This window comes from Salmo salar, chromosome ssa06 (assembly GCF_905237065.1).
Source record: "Salmo salar chromosome ssa06, Ssal_v3.1, whole genome shotgun sequence".
NCBI lineage: Eukaryota > Metazoa > Chordata > Actinopteri > Salmoniformes > Salmonidae > Salmo > Salmo salar.
This window is the reverse complement of record NC_059447.1, coordinates 34,903,991-34,926,490: the sequence shown is the minus strand read 5'-3', so window position 1 is coordinate 34,926,490 and position 22,500 is coordinate 34,903,991. Positions and strand designations below refer to the sequence as shown.

At 46.2% G+C, this 22,500-nt stretch overlaps 1 protein-coding gene across 1 annotated transcript in view; it reads left to right on the top strand.

Annotated features, from left to right (window-relative positions):
- grin2ba (glutamate receptor, ionotropic, N-methyl D-aspartate 2B, genome duplicate a) overlaps positions 1-22,500 on the top strand; it is a 95,872-nt gene that overhangs the window by 46,446 nt on the left and 26,926 nt on the right. Inside the window, 3 exon segments of the mRNA XM_045720417.1 lie at positions 12,471-12,614; positions 13,020-13,290; positions 16,114-16,306. Coding sequence (XP_045576373.1) covers positions 12,471-12,614; positions 13,020-13,290; positions 16,114-16,306 — 608 coding nt within the window.

Sequence of the window (22,500 nt, the reverse complement as noted above, 5' to 3'; positions counted from 1 at the left end):
AGGCCATGAACAAAGACAATTAGGATGCTGCCATTCAGGTTCAAGACCATCCATTTCTCCCGACTGATCCTGCTCACTGGCTAGAACGAGATGCAGCAGATCTCAATGGAATGAGGATGGGACTGGAATTGACCTCAGGTGTGTGAGATGTGTGTATGTGGGTTAGACGGTGTGTGTGTGTGTGTGTGTGTGTGTGTGTGTGTGTGTGTGTGTGTGTGTGTGTGTGTGTGTGTGTGTGTGTGTGTGTGTGTGTGTGTGTGTGTGTGTGTGTGTGTGTGTGTGTGTGTGTGTGTGTGTGTGTGTTAGGGGGTGGGTGTGTGTCTATTGTGTGTGTGGGTAAGAGTGTGTGTGTGCCTGCAAACTGTAAGCGTACAAGTGCATCATTGCGACGAGTGGATTGTTTTGTTCACACTAATGGCATCTTTAGCAAGACCGTTACGATGGAAACCACGTTACCACGGAAACGCAACCTGTCTATGAATTGGAAGTATATCTTTCCCTCTCTCAGCCTCTCTCTCGCTCTCTTTTCCTATCTCTTGCCTTCTCTACCTTTCTCTCCCGACCTGATAGTGCAGCGGATGCCAGTTGAGAGGTGTACACATCAGAGAGAGAGAGAGAGAGAAAGGGAGAGATAAAGTGTGTGGGTTAGAGGTGAGGAGTGGGGGCAGAGGTCATGAGTCAGGAAGCAGAGAGCAGCAGCTGTGAGAACTGTTGCTCTGAAAGAGAGAGGAGGATGAGAGGAGGATGTGTGTAAAGGAATCGACAGAAGGATGGATGGAGAATTGGGGCAAACGCGGCAAACGTTGAACTGAAAGAGTAAATAGTGGGTAGTTGGAGAAATCATTTCTCACACAATTGGGTGGAATGGAGAGATGGAGTGAGAAAGGGGTGAAAAAGTATGAAATCAAAAGAGTTCAGATTGAGTCAGTAACGACAGAGTTAGAGGAGAGAGAGAGGAAGAGTTCTGCCTCATATGTATTTGGGGAGAATAGAAAGGAGGGAGAGAGAGAGAGAGACAGAGAAAGAAAGAGAGATTGATTATGCTCTTGTAAGTGCTTTTGGCATTATTGGAACAATGCTGTCCTCCCAATCCAGCCAATTTGAATTAACATTGTGGAGAGAGTGATTGAGAGAGAAATGGAGAACCTGGCAAAGAGATAGCAAGAGAAGGGTAACGGCGGATGCTGAGCGAAGGGGCGCTTTGGCAGTCAGACAGAGAGGGAGTGAGTGAGGGTCTGGAAGGAGGACAGAGAGATGAATATAAAAAGAGGGGTTTTAAGTAGGGCAGAGATACAGTGAGCTCCAAAAGTATTGGGACAGTGACACATTTTTTGTTGTTTTGGCTCTGTACTCCAGCACAAATATCATACCCCCAGGACATGCTAACCTCTCACCATTAAAAGGGGATGTTAGCATTTTTTCGGATTATGATATTTATGCCTCTGTAACTTTCTCACTTATCATTATTAACAATTCATTCCTTAATCATGGTAGAATCCATATTAATGTAGAAGTGTTTGGAAACATATTATATTCTTATTTACAATAAAAGTGACTCCAAAATTACACAATACATTATTTACCATTAATTTCAATTCGGCACAAAATAATCTGAAACACAACCAAAACAAACAGCAAATGCATCCAACAAGCTTGATGTAGTCATGGGACCAAATACTTCACTTTTGACTACTTTAATACACATATAAGTGAATTTGACCCAATACTTTTGGTCCCCTAAAATGAGGGGACTATGTACAAAAAGTGCTGTAATTTCTCAATCGTTTACCTTATATGAAAATACCCTCAAATTTAAGCTCATAGTCATTGTATGATTTCAAATCCAAAGTGCTGGAGTACAGAGCCAAAACAAATAAAAAAAATATCAAGGCCCCCGTACTTTTGGAGCTCACTGTAGATGGTTAGAGACAAAGAGAACAAGATTATGGTAGGGTGTGGAAGAAGTTCCTAATGCCTCAATCACACTGACAGCGTCATTGCATTTTGATACACCAGAATTACATTCATTTCCAATGGAATGCTGAGTTTGCCTTGCAGCATTGCGTTGCAGAGGCAGTTGCAGTGCGTTCTGTGTGGTGCATACGTTGGATTTATTGAACGCATGCGTCAAACTGTATGTATAGACGGCCTGACAGAAATGGTAGCAGAAGGTGAATGTTGAACTTTTGTTGCACACACATCCAGATGATGCTGTGGACCATTTTGCGCAGTGACGCTGTCGGTGTGATGGAAGTCCAAGAGAGATGGAGGGACACTGAGAGAACATGTGAGAATTTGAAACAAGGATGGGTCGATGGAAAGAGATTGAGAAAAAGGTGTGAGGGTGTGGTGGAGGAACCAGAAGAAGAGAGTGAGGGATGGATGGATGGAGACAGAGAGAGAGAGAGAAGATGGTGAGAGCGTAAGGAGCTAGCTGGAAGGGGAGCAGATAGGAGGTAGAGAGATGGGAGACCGAGGAGAGAGAGATGGATCTGAAGGGACAGAGAGCAAGATGGGCGGAGAGATAGATGGAAGACAAATGTACTGTACACTCACAAGGTTATGAGCATTTGTCTCATTTGATTCCTTTTGCAAACTCAACTTCCTCCCTCCCTCCTGCCCTTGCTTCTCTCCCGCCCTCTCCCTGACTGCTGGCTGATTGAGGAGGAGTGACCCTGGACATATTGACTGAATCAGCCAGACAAATAAAACAAACATGAAGTGTTTTTTTAATACTGTATGGGAATACATTACTCTCAGGATAATACGCTGAACTAATTGAAATGAAAAGCCATAGATGGACGGCTGGCCTCTTTTGCTGAATTAGATTTGGTCATTTGATGGGGAATTTAATATTTGTGCTGTGAATGATTCATTCCTTTGTATTTAACTGCAGGTTAAACGTGTGTGTGTGTGTGTGTGTGTGTGTGTGTGTGTGTGTGTGTGTGTGTGTGTGTGTGTGTGTGTGTGTGTGTGTGTGTGTGTGTGTGTGTGTGTGTGTGTGTGTGTGTGTGTGTGTGTGTGTGTGTTAGTAACTGTGTATATTTGACTTTTGGCTTCACACACGCAAATGAGCGAAGTGTTGATGAGAGAGAGTGGAGAACACACACAGGGGCCTCTGAGCTACATCACTGTAGCGGATGGTCTCAGTGTGCGTGGAGGCCGGGGGGGGTTGAGTCAGACGGCTAGTAGAATAATGAGGGATAAGAGGTGCCTCCGTACCTGAAAGGGCTTTGGCCCCATCTGATGACCTGCCGCCCAACTAATATCACTCCATTTGATATCTCACTGTGTAAATGGCCAGCGGCATGGTTCAGTAGGAGTGTTCTGTTAGCAGCGGTAGCAGTGGAGCGCAGGTTGGTGGGAGTCAGTGTTGTCTTGTGGATGTGCTGAGATTAGTATGTAGAAAGTAGAGCTACTGGCAATATCTGACTCAGACACAGCTATTTATTCGGGGTTTGTGGCTTCCATGCATCTTCGCTGGCAAAAGTGTCTGTATTTCAATTACAGATGGTGTCTGGATAGTTTCTCACAATATGAGAATAGCAAGCTGAGATTCCTCTCCAGTGTTTTATCTCAGTGTATTATTCAGGTCTGTGTTGTATCCATGAAGGACATTTTCTTTCAAGTAGTACATCAGATGCTGAGAGTGAAATGGATAGCGTAGTCGTAGTGTGGCGTGTGTGTATGTGCGTGTCTGTAGGGTGTGTGTATGTGCATGTCTGTAGGGTGTATGTGTGTGTACTGTACAGTATGTGCTCATGATGTCAATTTCTTGCATATCTTTTTTTAGAATCTTTGGGAAATGTATTTATTGTATTCAGCTCAGATAGAGAGTGAGCATGGAAAATGGGAGCAGAGATCAGGCAGGAAAAGAAAGAGAATGGAGGATAGAGGGAGAGATGGAGAAAAGGATACATGTGGAGAAACAAAAGCTTTGCTTGAAATAGAGAAGTGTTTTTAATGAATTCGCAAAGAGAGACAGATTAGCCTATTGTAGATATTCCATTTCCAATGGCTGCTGCATACAAGCATCTTGTGGGAGTTGATAGTGTCGATATGTTAATGTGGCTGCCGTTGTTGAAAAACGACTGTACAGTATATTTTGCTCTGGCGTCCCTAAATTCACTGTCATGTTGACTCAACCCCAGTTTGAATGTGAACTTGTCTTCCTGCTCAATGACAGAGAGAGAGGGAAAGCGTGTGAGAGAGGTATAGAGGAGGTGGCTGCCAGAGGCTTGTCTGTACTGTGAACACAGCTGGTGAGACAGTGTGCAGTCACAGTGTGGGAGAGGAAGTGCAGCCTCATTCCAGCGTCTGTGCTGCTCCATGCCCGCCTGCCGCTGTTAGGAGGATGGAGGGAGGATAGCCAGTGGATGGATGCATGCAGGGTGGGTTGTAATAGGGTTTGAACAATATCATATTTTGATAATAGTGATGATAGGAATATAGTCGTTTAGCAGATGCTTTAATCCAAAGAGAAATTCCACGGTAACAGAATTACGCTGAGACTGGGCCACAGACAGCATGCTGAATATGTGCTAACTTTAAGTCGCTTTGGGAATATTCCATGGTAACAGAATTACGCTGAGACTGGGCCACAGACAGCATGCTGAATATGTGCTAACTTTAAGTCGCTTTGGGAATATTCCATGGTAACAGAATTACGCTGAGACTGGGCCACAGACAGCATGCTGAATATGTGCTAACTTTAAGTCGCTTTGGGAATATTCCATGGTAACAGAATTACGCTGAGACTGGGCCACAGACAGCATGCTGAATATGTGCTAACTTTAAGTCGCTTTGGGAATATTCCATGGTAACAGAATTACGCTGAGACTGGGCCACAGACAGCATGCTGAATATGTGCTAACTTTAAGTCGCTTTGGGAATATTCCATGGTAACAGAATTTCGCTGAGACTGGGCCACAGACAGCATGCTGAATATGTGCTAACTTTAAGTCGCTTTGGGAATATTCCATGGTAACAGAATTACGCTGAGACTGGGCCACAGACAGCATGCTGAATATGTGCTAACTTTAAGTCGCTTTGGGAATATTCCATGGTAACAGAATTACGCTGAGACTGGGCCACAGACAGCATGCTGAATATGTGCTAACTTTAAGTCGCTTTGGGAATATTCCATGGTAACAGAATTACGCTGAGACTGGGCCACAGACAGCATGCTGAATATGTGCTAACTTTAAGTCGCTTTGGGAATATTCCATGGTAACAGAATTACGCTGAGACTGGGCCACAGACAGCATGCTGAATATGTGCTAACTTTAAGTCGCTTTGGGAATATTCCATGGTAACAGAATTACGCTGAGACTGGGCCACAGACAGCATGCTGAATATGTGCTAACTTTAAGTCGCTTTGGGAATATTCCATGGTAACAGAATTACGCTGAGACTGGGCCACAGACAGCATGCTGAATATGTGCTAACTTTAAGTCGCTTTGGGAATATTCCATGGTAACAGAATTACGCTGAGACTGGGCCACAGACAGCATGCTGAATATGTGCTAACTTTAAGTCGCTTTGGGAATATTCCATGATAACAGAATTACGCTGAGACTGGGCCACAGACAGCATGCTGAATATGTGCTAACTTTAAGTCGCTTTGGGAATATTCCATGGTAACAGAATTACGCTGAGACTGGGCCACAGACAGCATGCTGAATATGTGCTAACCTTTAAGTCGCTTTGGGAATATTCCATGGTAACAGAATTACGCTGAGACTGGGCCACAGACAGCATGCTGAATATGTGCTAACTTTAAGTCGCTTTGGGAAAATTCCATGGTAACAGAATTACGCTGAGACTGGGCCACAGACAGCATGCTGAATATGTGCTAACTTTAAGTCGCTTTGGGAATATTCCATGGTAACAGAATTACGCTGAGACTGGGCCACAGACAGCATGCTGAATATGTGCTAACTTTAAGTCGCTTTGGGAAAATTCCATGGTAACAGAATTACGCTGATGTAGAGCTGAAGTCGGAAGTTTACATACACCTTAGCCAAATACATTTAAACTCAGTTTTTCACAATTCCTGACATTTAATCCTAGTAAAAATTCCCTGTCTTCGGTCAGTTAGGATCACCACAAATGAACCTACTATTCTGGTGTCACCCTGATATGACGATAATATAACAAGTATATCTACTGGGGTCAAGTCCTGGTCACTCAACATTATATTATAGCTATATAGTTTTGGAAGGATCTCTCCAATGTTTTACATAATTTAGTTTTATTCTACATTGTCCCACTTCATTAAAATAAAATGTTAGATTTCATCCATATGTATGCCAGCTATAACAAAGTAACCCTCTTTTTCCCTCTCTACCCTTTCTCGTGCTATCTCTTCCTCTCCCCCTCTCCCCCTCTCCCTCTGTTCTTCTTTCAAATTCAGTTCAAAGGTGAACTTTATTGGCTTATTGGCATGACTGCTGTGTTGCCAAAGCAGTTAAACACTGGATCAGCAGCACATCACTATAGAGCAGTCTCCTTTAACCCCCCCTACACCTCTCTCTCTCTCTCTCCCCCTCCCTCCCTCCCTCTCTCTCCCCCTCCTCCCTCCTCCCTCCCTCCCTCCCTCCCTCCCTCCCTCCCTCCCTCCCTCTCACATTCAGGTTCTAAAGAGTCTTTATTGGCATGACATGGTTATACATGTACTGCTCCAGTGTTAACACACAGCTAGTGCAGTAACGACAACCTCTTCCTCTCTGTCTCTCACTATGTTCTGTCTGTTCTCTCCAATAATACGACAACCTCTTCCTCTCTGTCTCTCACTATGTTCTGTCTGTTCTCTCCAATAATACAACCTCTTCCTCTCTGTCTCTCACTATGTTCTGTCTGTTCTCTCCAATAATACAACCTCTTCCTCTCTGTCTCTCACTATGTTCTGTCTGTTCTCTCCAATAATACAACCTCTTCCTCTCTGTCTCTCACTATGTTCTGTCTGTTCTCTCCAATAATACAACCTCTTCCTCTCTGTCTCTCACTGTTCTGTCTGTTCTCTCCAATAATACTTCTCTAATGTATATAGTTTTTTACTGTTGGTGGGTTCCATGGGCTCCTGAGTGGCGCAGCGGTCTAAGACACTGCATCTCAGTGCTAGAGCTGTCACTGCAGTCCCTGGTTTGAATCCAGGCTGCAACACATCCGGCCGTGATTGGGAGTCCCATAGGGTGGCGCACAATTGGCACAGCGTCGTCCGGGTTTGGCCGGGGTAGGCCGTCATTGTTAATTAGAATTCTTAACTGACTTACCTAGTTAAATGAAAAAATGTCTGTGTACTGTGCAGAATGTGTGAAAGAGAGAGATGAGAGGGAAGAGAGAGAGAATAGATGGGAGTGAATGAAAAAAAAATTATGGTGGAAAGGTTGTTACTGGGTTTACTGACATTAATGGGCCATTGTTCCATTTACATATTGTTGTGTTTAAATAGCTTTGGCAGCGTCGCCTTTCATGGCAGTCTGAATCTCACGGAGAGCCAGTGTGTGTGTGTGGGAGTGTGTGGGAGTGTGTGGGAGTGTGTGTGTGTGTGTGTGTGTGTGTGTGTGTGTGTGTGTGTGTGTGTGTGTGTGTGTGTGTGTGTGTGTGTGTGTGTGTGTGTGTGTGTGTGTGTGTGTGTGTGTGTGTGTGTGTGTGTGTGTGCGTGTGTGTGCGTGTGTGTGTTGGAGAGGGAGACAGAAAAAGGAAAGTATGAGAGGTGGAAAGAGATGCATGTCCCGTTGTCCCACTTCACAGACGGAGTCAGACCAAGTCAGAGAGTTAACAAGGGAGTGATACTCTTAACAATTCATGAGTCCAGTGGCAGGTTGGATGCTCTCCCACCAGAACCTAAAAAGCCACGGCAGACACATGCCTTGTAGGAGTTTTGTCAGCCAGCCACGGCCCAAAGGCACGTTAGTGTGCCAGTGTCACGCCTGGCAGAACGAGGGCACACACACACACACACACACACACACACACACACACACACACACACACACACACACACACACACACACACACACACACACACACACACACACACACACACACAGACGACAACAAGCGACCTGGATATGGCAAGGGGACTGTTGTGGTATCAGTGATTTTAAAGGGAGGAGGGGTCTTGGGTGGCTCAGTGACAAAGCAGAGCGAGAGGCAGCTAGGGAAGGAGGAGGGAGTGTGTAGATTGGCTTATTATCTTACCCTGTCTTGTAACATGTTCCGCTTTGGAAATACTCCTGTCATGCCAATAAAGCAGATTTGAATTTTAATCTGGCTAATTGGTGGGAGCACGGGTAAGGAGGAGCTGCGAGGGAGGGGGAAAAAGGGAGAAAGAGGGTGGTCTTTTCACACTGACAGTGACGGAGAGCATGCTTACATGTTGCCTGAAAAAGAAGACATAGAAACTCAGACACTCGCTCACACAGAGACCTAGTTGACCTGTCTGAGCTGTCTGACCTGTCTGACCTGTCTGACCTGTCTGAGCTGTCCATGAGGTGGGGATGTGTTCTGGGTGCAGGGTTAGGGGCGGAGGCTGACCACTGCCCCTGTCCTGCCCTGCTCTGCCACGTGTGTGTGTGTGTGTGTGTGTGTGTGTGTGTGTGTGTGTGTGTGTGTGTGTGTGTGTGTGAGGGTGAACGCATTGAGGCTAACCTTGTGTTACCTCCAGCTCTGTGGGTGCTGGCACGGGGAGTCAGTGTCTGTTAGCGCAGCGACGTCTGAGTGTGAAGTGGCGAGACGCGGCCACAGCATGACCATGGCTCAGGGCTTGGTGTGGCGGAGAAAGAGGACAGGTGCAATTTAGGATGAGGGCAGAGAGAGAGGTAGGGAAAGAGAGAAAGAGAGAAAGAGAAAGAGAGAGGACATGCAGCAAAGGAATGACATTGGCCGCCTGCAAAGGACTAACCTACTGTAAGACGGGGGTTTTGAGTGCATGTCATGACCACAGGAGATGTTGTGGGCCGATCAGTATTTCTGCAGCCTTTTTATTAAGACAGAGCTGGTAATGGGTGGAAAGACGTCAAACTGCTGCAGCCCTCAGTGGGTTGCCGTCTAAACTTAGACAGGAAATGCGCCATAGAGAAACGATCTGTGTGAGTTAAGTGGTTCGGGTTTCAGGAAGCTAACGTCTCACGTCGAAAGGCAAAACAAAGAGCTCTCCGTTTTTTTCTTTGGTCTTCCGTTGGTTCCTCTTCTCTTTTCCCTGGAAGGGCTGCTGGTTCCATTATAATCACAGTCATGTTAGGGGCAAAATTAGCCAAATATTTTAATCAAGACCTGGGATTTTTTAATTAGGGTTCAAAAAGTAGTTAGAATAAGGTCAGCGCTAATTAGGTGATGGTCTGACAAATGTGAGAACTAATTAAGTCTGCATGTGTTTGATTAAAGATAAGGAGGTTTTTATGATAAGAAATATGATGATGAAGCATGAGAGCAGGGAAGAGAGGGGAAGAGAGGCAGGTCTAATTGAGGTAGAGATAATACTGGAGTGAGTGAGAGAGCTGGAGAGAGACAGAGAGGGAAATAATGAGACACAAGTGAGTGAACATGTTCATGACATTTTTTGAAATTCATTTTGATGATGTATTCTGAGTGCATGCATTATTTGTGTTTGTATCAGCGTGTTTGATTGGACAATTCTGTTTAGCTATTATGTACTTTATGCATTGTGTTGTGTGTGTATCCTGCACTGTAGATTTTAAACAAGCTAGTCTTCTAGCAAGAACCAGCTGTTCTCTCTCTCTCTCTCTCTCTCTCTCTCTCTCTCTCTCTCCCGCTTGCTCTCTCTCTCTCTCCCCTCTCTCTCTCGATCTCTCTCTCCTGCTTGCTTTCTCTTTCGCCCTCTTGCTCTCCTCTCTTTCTCTCCGTCTTGCTCTCCTGCCTCGCTCTTGCATCTCTACCCATCAGGCAGTGCAGAGCAGCAGTCAATAGCAACCCCCCTCGCTCATGTTCAAAGAACCCTTTATAGGCAGGATAGAAATATGCATTGTCAAAACCTTGGAGCAGACAGCACACTCACACAAGTAGAAAAACAGCAGTGGTGGTTATGAAAAAAATCAAATACACTTGAACATTCTTCAAAACGGCAAAAAATCCATATTGTTGCTGAGGCATGGAGAACAGGTACTCTTACAGGCTTGCAGTAATGCAAAGCACACCCACATACAAAATACAATGTACATTGAATACTTGTGTGGGTTGGGGTGGCGTGGACTGTATGTCCTCACTATACAGTATATGCTGTACTGTGGGTAACTTTGTCCCAGATCTGTTTGTGTGCAGTCAGTGTACATAACATACTGTACTCCTTACACTGTGCATATGGTGCATAAATGTATCCCTGTGTATTTTTGCCTCTTGCATACAGCTTGTGCCTGTATGCACGTATTCAGAGGCAGGGCTGGGAGAAGCTCCATTTCTTTGCAGGCATTGGTGTGTCCCTGCGTGTGTAATTGAAATACCTGAGTTATTGACTCTCTCCCTCCAAGTCAAATGGCTGCTTGGTGAGTGTGTGAGCTCTCTCATTGGACAGCTGTGGGGCAGGCAGCCAGGCAGAGAGAGGACCGATCTCTGGCTCTGTCAGGTAGGGCTGGTAATAGCCAGGGACCTCACGATACGATGTCAGGTGCCGGAATGATATGTATTGTGATTCCCACGATTCTATATGTATTGTGATTCAATACTGCGATTTTATTGCGATTTTATGTTCCAAACATATTGCTCACAATATGTCTGCTGCAGAGAGACAAGCGAGAGCATGAGAAAATTCGTTTTGATCAGTCAGGGAAATAAAAGCGCTGAAGGCATGTTGGCTCACTGTTTAAAAAGAAGATGGAGAACAAGCTATAGGATGAAAAATACCAGGAGTTTTGACGTAGGTACAGCAGACTAGCGCAAGCTAACGCTACCTAGAAAAAAATATATTTCTTATTTTTACAAATTGATACTTGGAGTCAAAGTATCAATATAATATTGTCAAGAAAAATAATATAGCGATATGTAACTGAATCGGTTATTCCCCCTCACTACTGTCAGGGCTTCTGGGTGCTGCTGAGAGGAGGGCATACATGTGCATCCTGTCTGTCCCTGACAGCACCAATCGGCTGTGGGTTAGCAGCTGTGGCTGGCGCTGCCCTGACTCCCTGGCCCGCTGCTGCTCACTCACTCTGCAGTCTGTACCAGGTCACAGCCCACCAGCCACCCGCTCCCCTCATTGTTACCATAGACCCCCCTCCCCCTCCCTCCATACTCACCTTCTCTCACGATTCCATTGCTCTCTCTGACTAATTTCTCTACCTCCTTCCTTTTCTGTCAATTCCTCTCTCTTTTACCCTCTTCGTTCCTCACCCAGCTTACTCTCTCTGTCTCTGTCTCTCTCTCCCTTTATCCGTCAGTGTTGTTCCCTCTCTCCTCCTATTATTTAGCCTCTGTTTTGTGGTCCAGTACAGTAGACTGCTGCGGCTGCTTGGGACAGACAGAGACACACTCCCTCCTCAGGTATTTTAATGTGTGCTAATCGATACCCCAGCGCTCAGGGAGGTGATCATTCGGACTGACCTTAATTATTGTTGCTGTAAATGAAGCCAGTCTTTATTTGGCTCTGGGTCCTTTTTCTCTCTCTCTCTTTTTCTCTCTCTTTTCTTCTTCTCTTTTTTTTCTTCTCCTCTTTTTTTTTGCTAATGAAAATTCTGCGGACCTCTGGCTCTCTGAATGACTGCATGGGCCAGTACATTAACGCTGCTCTTAGAAAGAGAGGAGAGGAGCTGCAGGGGACCGTGTGGAGGAGGGGGTCTGGAAATTCAATTATAACTGTGTCCAGGCAGTAATTTCACTGGAATAAATGGGACAGGGAGCGGGAGAGGAGATAGAGAGAGATCACAGGAGAGAGGGACATGAGAAAGAAAGAGGCAAAAGGGGATGAGATGGGATGAAGGTAGTGTGTAGAGTGACACATGGAAGAGAGCTAGGGGGTCAATCATGGCTTAGTGGAGAGGAGGGTACAGTGGAAATTTACATTGACTTAGACATGTGGAATATACTGTTGTGGAATATACTGTTTATTCACAGTTATTATGTACATGTATGATATATCATATAAAAGTGACAAACACACACAGCATACTTATTCACCCCTTTCCGCTGTGCCTTTTCAGTGGTTTAGTCTGATCTCATTCATGTGGAAACAAGGTAACGGATCAACCCATGTGCGTCCCCTGGGTTGTAGAGGTTAGGCTTTGATGTTGAGTGAAGCACGGATTCCTAAGCCAAAGAGATTTCAATACCCTGCCCGGCTGACACTCCGACGCACACACTGACACACACAGAAACACGGCCGCACGCAAACACACACACATACAGTATTGGAGGGAAAAAACTGCAGAGTTGTCTAGACACCTCCTCTCCAGTTCAATATTCAATGTGGACATGTAACATAGCATTACTAACCCCCCCTCTTCTGTTCCCCCCAGGATGACAACTCTATGTTCTTCCAGTTCGGCCCGTCCATCGAGCAGCAGGCCTCGGTCATGCTCAACATCATGGAGGAGTACGACTGGTACATCTTCTCCATCGTCACCACATACTACCCCGGATACCTGGACTTTGTCACCAAGGTAACTCACCAATACACGCCCTCACGACAAGGTAGCTCTCTCTTTTTCCCTCCTTCATTTGAGTACTGCCACCAGGCAGTCCATGAGCAGATTCTAACGTCACCGTGGACTTATAGTCTTAACTTCTAGGATAGTGATAGGAAGGCAACTACTAAGCCGACGGCTAATCTCAACTTGTTCATGTAGTCAGGAAGTGTCAGTAGGTATTTAAATACTGTTACGTCGAGAGAAATCTGATTGGCCTTGTCAAATGGCCCTTCAGCCCCCTCACACGCCTCTATCTTCCTCAATGTCGTTGAACACTTTTTGTGATAACTCAATATCACATATTATCATAGCCAACCCTACCTCTCACCCACCTACCTCTTCCTCCCTGGTCCCTCCGTCCCTTCCTCTATCCTGTAGATCCGGAGCACCATAGAGAACAGCTTTGTGGGCTGGGAGCTGGAGGAGGTTCTGCTGCTGGACATGTCAGTGGACGATGGAGACTCGAAGATCCAGAACCAGCTGAAGAAGCTTCAGAGCCCCGTCATCCTGCTGTACTGCACTAAGGAGGAGGCCAACACCATCTTCGAAGTGGCCCACTCCGTAGGGATCACGGGCTACGGCTACACCTGGATCGTCCCCTCGCTGGTAGCTGGGGACGCTGAAGTGATCCCTGCCGAGTTCCCTACAGGTTGGTTTGGAATAAGTTCTATATGATTTATCTCCATTTAAAGTCTATGATTGGTTGTGGTTTTGATGTTGATTTATAGTTGGGAATATGTGGGACCAGGTAGCTGGTACTGATCAAATCCTAACTTGGAATCCATGCACGCAATGCACATTTTTGGGTGCAAAATCTTACATTGATATTTCTGCATGATTTATGATAATTCATCGGAAATCGTTTGCATCTCAAGTTGATGGATATGGCCCTTAATAATATATTACCGTGTTAGCTATGTAAATCATATGATGTGTGATGGTCGAGTGGGCAGGGTAATGAACATGTTTTTCTGCAGGTTTTAACTGTCCCTTGAGAAGGTTTGTCCTGCACATTAGTCTGTGACAGATGGCAGATACTGCATGAATTAAGGATGTTTTGTGTCAAACTGTCAAAATCAACACTTCAGTTTATCACTGTTTGATGAATTTACAGTATAGGCCTTACAGTAACCTTCAGAATGTGAATTGTCTCACTAAGTTCATAACTAATTGGGAGTAAAAATAATGTGGGACGCGATATAGTTAAGGCCTGGTGTTTGCGATGGTTCAGTGTGAAGCCAAGGTGCACGCTAACATGCTAATTTGCTAACAGGCACGCTAAATACTTTTCGGCCATGTTTGATGGCCTCCAATCCTCATAGGTAATTCCACTGATGCGTTCCTTAAGTGGCACTCTGGAGAGCTATAGTATCTCACCTCCTCCCCCTCCTCTATCCCTCTCCTCCTCCTCCCCCTCTATCCCTCTATCCCTCTCCTCCTCCTCCCCCTCTATCCCTCTCTCCTCCTCCTCCTCTATACCTCTCTCTCCTCCCCCTCCTCTATCCCTCTCCTCCTCCTCCCCCTCTATCCCTCTCTCCTCCTCCTCCTCTATACCTCTCTCTCCTCCTCCTCCTCTATACCTCTCTCCTCCTCCTCCTCTATACCTCTCTCTCTCCTCCTCCTCCTCCTCTATCCCTCTCTCTCTCCTCCTCTTCTATCCCTCTCTCCTCCTACTCCTCCTCTATCCCTCTCTCCTCCTCCTCCTCCTCTATCCCGCTCTCTCTCCTCCTCCTCTATCCCTCTCTCCTCCTCCTCCTCCTCTATCCCTCTCTCCTCCTCCTCCTCTATCTCTCCTCCTCCTCCCCCTCCTCTATCCCTCTCCCCCCTCTTCTATCCCTCTCCCCCCCTCTTCTATCCCTCTCTCCTCCTACTCCTCCTCTATCCCTCTCTCCTCCTCCTCCTCCTCTATCCCTCTCTCCTCCTCCTCCTCCTCCTCTATCCCTCTCTCCTCCTCCTCCTCTATCTCTCCTCCTCCTCCCCCTCCTCTATCCCTCTCCCCCCTCTTCTATCCCTCTCCCCCCCTCTTCTATCCCTCTCTCCTCCTACTCCTCCTCTATCCCTCTCTCCTCCTCCTCCTCCTCCTCTATCCCTCTCTCCTCCTCCTCCTCCTCCTCTATCCCTCTCTCCTCCTCCTCCTCTATCCCTCCTCCTCTCCCCCCTCTTCTACCCCTCTCTCTTTCGCAATTCACTTAAACACACTTCTCGTGACGCACAGATATTGCCAACGTATTTAGCATGAGACCCTCTTAATCTTACATCACAGACAATGATGAGCTGTCTGGCACCAATGGCGTGGTTTTGTAATCAGGTCCTCCAATCAACAGTTAGAACGAGAAGGAGGGGCGGGGAGTAGAGGACTACTGCAGTTCAAATGGAAGGACAAGGCGTCTGGTTCTCAGAGCACACGTGCTCATACACCTCCAAGTCAACGCCACTGTCCCCCACTTCCTGTTTACCCCCATCGCTAAGGGAGATGAGATTGTCTAAGTTGTTGCGACATTTTCCTCATGTCCTGAGATGGACATGTCCCACTGGCTACCAACCAACCAACCCTTTCCACTAGCATGCACACACTGTAGTTCTACAATATCCTTTTTGTAGGGTGACTATAAAAGCCTTGAGAAAGTGTCAACAGAGTGTGACATTAGATATGGTCCTGGAGAGACTGAGCTGTCATCCCAGAGCCCCGTGGGTCTACAGGTTGGATGCTGTCTGTCTATTTCTGTCCAGTTGCCTGGTAATGGATTGGCCAGACCCTGTCAAGCGGGCCGGAGCAGACAGAGAGGGTGTGAGGATGCAGTTTGACTGAGAAGAGAGGAGAGGGGTGGCTGGCAGTGGTGTGTGGCACACGCCTCATAGTGTGTTTAGCCCCTTGAGTGCATAACCCCTTTTCCTCTACTCTCTTTCTCTATCTCCCTCCTGTCACTGTTATGGATCTCTCTCTTTCTGCTCTCCCTTTCTCTCTTTCTGCTCTCCCTTTCTCTCTTTCTGCTCTCCCTTTCTCTCTTTCTGCTCTCCCTTTCTCTCTTTCTGCTCTCCCTTTCTCTCTTTCTGCTCTCCCTTTCTCTCTTTCTGCTCTCCCTTTCTCTCTTTCTGCTCTCACTTTCTCTCTTTCTGCTCTCCCTTTCTCTCTTTCTGCTCTCCCTTTCTCTCTTTCTGCTCTCCCTTTCTCTCTTTCTGCTCTCCCTTTCTCTCTTTCTGCTCTCCCTTTCTCTCTTTCTGCTCTCCCTTTCTCTCTTTCTGCTCTCCCTTTCTCTCTTTCTGCTCTCACTTTCTCACTTTCTGCTCTCCCTTTCTCTCTTTCTGCTCTCCCTTTCTCTCTTTCTGCTCTCCCTTTCTCTCTTTCTGCTCTCACTTTCTCTCTTTCTGCTCTCCCTTTCTCTCTTTCTGCTCTCCCTTTCTTCCTATTCTCATCACTCTATCTGTTTCTGCCTCTTCCCTCATTTCTCTCTCTCTCTCTGTCTCTCTACAGGTTTAATCTCTGTGTCGTATGACGAGTGGGACTACGGCCTGGAGGCTCGCGTGCGCGATGGGGTGGCTGTCATCGCCATGGCAACCTCCACCATGATGCTCGACAGGGGGGCACACACCCTGATGAAGTCTGAGTGCCACGGGGCCACGGACAAGAAGGGGCCCATTGCTGGGAATCCCAATGAGGTGCTCAGGTAAATCTGGGCGGATAGCCTATCAACCCTTTGAAATCTTTCAACATCTGCACACACAAAGAGTAACACACACATACACACATCGTCCTCCCTAAACAGCCCCCCATCCCCGTGCTGCACCCCCACACCCAGACCCTCTCCTTTCCTCTGCTGGGCCTTTTGAACTGGTTGTGATGCGGAGCATTCTGCCGCGCTTTGCTTTGCCAGTGCTTTAATTGGTCCCAGTGGCGTTTCAGTCTGAGAACAGTAGCCCATTGCGCTGCTCTGTGGAACTGAGCGTGGTATTGCATTCCGGGGCAGTTCCACCCTACTCTGTGTTTTGCCACTCTGCCTCTATGTGTTGGGGGATTGTTGGGCATACTGTTGGGACACCAAAGTGGGTTTGGCTGCTTACAAAAATCCTGTTTCCTCCACTGATTCAGGGCTTGTTGGGAGCGGCTGAGTGCTATTTCTGTTGCTGTATCATGGCAGCACCTGGGGATGCTCTGAGCTTTCTCTCGCACAAGCATTTCTGGTTGCAGTTCAAAGCCTAACTGAGTCTAGCTCACTTCGGAAGCTCTGCCTGCTGTATTGTCTCACAGGAAGCATTCAGATGTCATCTCAGCGTAGGCCTCTTACGTTATGCCGTATTTGTTTGCCACTGCCCAGTGCTTTTAGATAACGGCACAGCTACTATCCCTGGTATATTTGCCCTCTGTAATACTCTCCCCAGCCTCCTCTATCCCTGGTATATTTGTCCTCTGTAATACTCTCCCCAGCCTCCTCTAACCCTGGTATATTTGTCCTCTGTAATACTCTCCCCAGCCTCCTCTAACCCTGGTATATTTGCCCTCTGTAATACTCTCCCCAGCCTCCTCTAACCCTGGTATATTTGTCCTCTGTAATACTCTCCCCAGCCACCTCTAACCCTGGTATATTTGTCCTCTGTAATACTCTCCCCAGCCACCTCTAACCCTGGTATATTTGCCCTCTGTAATACTCTCCCCAGCCACCTCTAACCCTGGTATATTTGCCCTCTGTAATACTCTCCCCAGCCACCTCTAACCCTGGTATATTTGTCCTCTGTAATACTCTCCCCAGCCACCTCTAACCCTGGTATATTTGCCCTCTGTAATACTCTCCCCAGCCACCTCTAACCCTGGTATATTTGCCCTCTGTAATACTCTCCCCAGCCACCTCTAACCCTGGTATATTTGTCCTCTGTAATACTCTCCCCAGCCACCTCTAACCCTGGTATATTTGCCCTCTGTAATACTCTCCCCAGCCACCTCTAACCCTGGTATATTTGTCCTCTGTAATACTCTCCCCAGCCTCCTCTAACCCTGGTATATTTGCCCTCTGTAATACTCTCCCCAGCCACCTCTAACCCTGGTATATTTGCCCTCTGTAATACTCTCCCCAGCCACCTCTGACCCTGGTATATTTGTCCTCTGTAATACTCTCCCCAGCCACCTCTAGCCCTGGTATATTTGCCCTCTGTAATACTCTCCCCAGCCGCTTCTAACCCTGGTATATTTGTCCTCTGTAATACTCTCCCCAGCCACCTCTAACCCTGGTATATTTGCCCTCTGTAATACTCTCCCCAGCCACCTCTGACCCTGGTATATTTGTCCTCTGTAATACTCTCCCCAGCCACCTCTAACCCTGGTATATTTGCCCTCTGTAATACTCTCCCCAGCCACCTCTAACCCTGGTATATTTGCCCTCTGTAATACTCTCCCCAGCCACCTCTGACCCTGGTATATTTGCCCTCTGTAATACTCTCCCCAGCCGCTTCTAACCCTGGTATATTTGTCCTCTGTAATACTCTCCCCAGCCACCTCTTACCCTGGTATATTTGTCCTCTGTAATACTCTCCCCAGCCACCTCTAACCCTGGTATATTTGTCCTCTGTAATACTCTCCCCAGCCACCTCTAGCCCTGGTATATTTGCCCTCTGTAATACTCTCCCCAGCCACCTCTAACCCTGGTATATTTATCCTCTGTAATACTCTCCCCAGCCACCTCTAACCCTGGTATATTTGTCCTCTGTAATACTCTCCCCAGCCACCTCTAACCCTGGTATATTTGTCCTCTGTAATACTCTCCCCAGCCACCTCTAACCCACTGTTTCATAGTCAACTAGGCTGTGCATTTGATTAAATCATGCTGAACTGGTCTCAGATCATGCTCTGGTTTTACTTGAACTCACCTGTTTGTTGATAACCTCTGTCTTCAGGGGGTCAATGAGCTGATTAGCAGCAAGCCCACAGATAGACAGATAGACTCTCGCTAACTCAATCAGTGCTTCCTGTCATGTGATAGATCTAGCACTATGGGGCTATGAGAGCAGCCTGATGGGATGGCAGGGGTTCTCAGACCTATAACAGCCTATATTACTATGTATCGTTATTTTATTTTATTTTTGAATTTATCGGATAAAAAAGATAAAGAAGTCTATGGCCACTTACACATAGCCTTTCTGTGTGACTCTAGCTGAAATGTGAAACATGTATGTTGATACTTTGCTGTACTTCCCTTCAGGGTTTTTCACTCCCGGAGAGTTAGGGGACCTGATTGGCGCTATAAGTCATGTGCGGAAAAACAAAATGAAATCCTGTATTTGCCCGAGGTATTTGTCAAGGATCTAAGACACCGGTATAAGGTATCATGTGTGAGTGGTGTGTTTTTTTAAATTCTAAGTGAATGGATATTTTCTTTTCTTATAAGAGAATCATGTTAGAGTCAGTAGAAACACACCATGGAATACATTGAATGACTTTTACCTGTACTTTTACGTACAGGCAGAGTATAGTATGGACCATTCCATTAGTGGAACCAGAAGGCACCTGGATCATGGTCTAACAAAGCTGACTCTGACCCACCTAAACAAGAACAAGTTACGTGTTGTAAATGAGCAGTGTGTTGGAAAAGGGGTCAAGTGCTTTTAAGTGTTGTGGAAATGCAGATCTGCGGTAGTTTGTCTGTTGGAGAAGACAAATGCTTGAGCAGTATTTTGACCCTGCATGGTCTTTGGAGTGGCCTCTGCCAGGTCCAAGTCAGTAGGCAGCTGCAGTCCATAAACTGCTGCTGAGGATCTGTTGCTGGGGATGGAAGTGGAAGTGGACTACTTCACAGAGCTTTTGGGCGATGGATGTAAAATGGTACCTGTTTATGATGGGGCTTTAATGGAACTGGGTCAGACTGCTGTTCTCTCTTTCTTTCTCTCTTTCTTTCTGTCTCTCTCTCTCTCTCCATCTCTCTCTCTGTCTCACACACACACGTGCGCGCACACACACACACACACGCACACACACACACACACACACACACACACACACACACACACACACACACACACACACACACACACACACACACACACACACACACACACACACACATACAGGCAATATGGACCCTATTGTCATTTTCCATAGATTCTGTTTTTCAAAATTAATATCAGAGTTAATTTATTAAAGCTTCCTAATCAATATTTCACAATATTGCCTGTGTGTTCACCGTACTGTCTCTACATAATCTGACATGTGGCCTGTGTGATCACCGTACTGTCTCTACATAATCTGACATGTGGCCTGTGTGTTCACCGTACTGTATCTACATAATCTGACATGTGGCCTGTGTGTTCACCGTACTGTATCTACATAATCTGACATGTGGCCTGTGTGATCACCGTACTGTCTCTACATAATCTGACATGTGGCCTGTGTGTTCACCGTACTGTATCTACATAATCTGACATGTGGCCTGTGTGTTCACCGTACTGTCTCTACATAATCTGACATGTGGCCTGTGTGTTCACCGTACTGTATCTACATAATCTGACATGTGGCCTGTGTGTTCACCGTACTGTATCTACATAATCTGACATGTGGCCTGTGTGATCACCGTACTGTCTCTACATAATCTGACATGTGGCCTGTGTGTTCACCGTACTGTATCTACATAATCTGACATGTGGCCTGTGTGATCACCGTACTGTATCTACATAATCTGACATGTGGCCTGTGTGTTCACCTTGCTGTCTCTACATAATCTGACATGTGGCCTGTGTGTTCACCATACTGTATCTACATAATCTGACATGTGGCCTGTGTGTTCACCGTACTGTCTCTACATAATCTGACATGTGGCCTGTGTGTTCACCGTACTGTATCTACATAATCTGACATGTGGCCTGTGTGTTCACCGTACTGTATCTACATAATCTGACATGTGGCCTGTGTGATCACCGTACTGTATCTACATAATCTGACATGTGGCCTGTGTGTTCACCGTACTGTATCTACATAATCTGACATGTGGCCTGTGTGTTCACCGTACTGTATCTACATAATCTGACATGTGGCCTGTGTGTTCACCGTACTGTATCTACATAATCTGACATGTGGCCTGTGTGTTCACCTTGCTGTCTCTACATAATCTGACATGTGGCCTGTGTGTTCACCATACTGTATCTACATAATCTGACATGTGGCCTGTGTGTTCACCGTACTGTCTCTACATAATCTGACATGTGGCCTGTGTGTTCACCGTACTGTATCTACATAATCTGACATGTGGCCTGTGTGTTCACCGTACTGTATCTACATAATCTGACATGTGGCCTGTGTGATCACCGTACTGTCTCTACATAATCTGACATGTGGCCTGTGTGTTCACCGTACTGTATCTACATAATCTGACATGTGGCCTGTGTGTTCAGCGTACTGTATCTACATAATCTGTAACGGCTGTCGTAGGAGAGAGAGGACCAAGGCGCAGCGGGTTGCGTGCTCATCATTATAATTTATTAAAGAAACGTGAACACGGAAAACAAGAAAACAAAGAACGACAGACCGACAGTTTCACAGGCTACAATAATAACAGCAGTGCGAAATACAACTACCCACAGTTAACAACCCCAAACACATACCTATATATAGGACTCTCAATCAGAGGAAAATAGAAACGCCTGCCTCCAATTGAGAGTCCACACCCAAACCTAAACATAGAAAAACTAAACTAGACAGAACGTAGAAAATACAACCTAGAACATACCCAACACCCAGAACTAACAAATCACACACCCTAAACACAACCAACCACCCCGAACCAACCAAAACAAATACCCTCTGCCACATCCTGACCAAACTACAATACAAATAATACCTAAACTGGTCAGGACGTGACATAATCTGACATGTGGCCTGTGTGTTCACCGTACTGTATCTACATAATCTGACATGTGGCCTGTGTGTTCACCGTACTGTATCTACATAATCTGACATGTGGCCTGTGTGTTCACTGTACTGTATCTACATAATCTGACATGTGGCCTGTGTGTTCACCGTACTGTATATACATAATCTGACATGTGGCCTGTGTGTTCACCGTACTGTATCTACATAATCTGACATGTGGCCTGTGTGTTCACCGTACTGTATCTACATAATCTGACATGTGGCCTGTGTGTTCACCGTACTGTATCTACATAATCTGACATGTGGCCTGTGTGTTCACCGTACTGTATCTACATAATCTGACATGTGGCCTGTGCGTTCACCGTACTGTATCTACATAATCTGACATGTGGCCTGTGTGTTCACCGTACTGTATCTACATAATCTGACATGTGGCCTGTGTGTTCACCGTACTGTCTCTACATAATCTGACATGTGGCCTGTGTGTTCACCGTACTGTATCTACATAATCTGACATGTGGCCTGTGTGTTCACCGTACTGTCTCTACATAATCTGACATGTGGCCTGTGTGTTCACCGTACTGTATCTACATAATCTGACATGTGGCCTGTGTGTTCACCGTACTGTCTCTACATAATCTGACATGTGGCCTGTGTGTTCACCGTACTGTATCTACATAATCTGACATGTGGCCTGTGTGTTCACCGTACTGTATCTACATAATCTGACATGTGGCCTGTGTGTTCACCGTACTGTATCTACATAATCTGACATGTGGCCTGTGTGTTCACCGTACTGTCTCTACATAATCTGACATGTGGCCTGTGTGATCACCGTACTGTATCTACATAATCTGACATGTGGCCTGTGTGTTCACCGTACTGTCTCTACATAATCTGACATGTGGCCTGTGTGATCACCGTACTGTATCTACATAATCTGACATGTGGCCTGTGTGATCACCGTACTGTATCTACATAATCTGACATGTGGCCTGTGTGATCACCGTA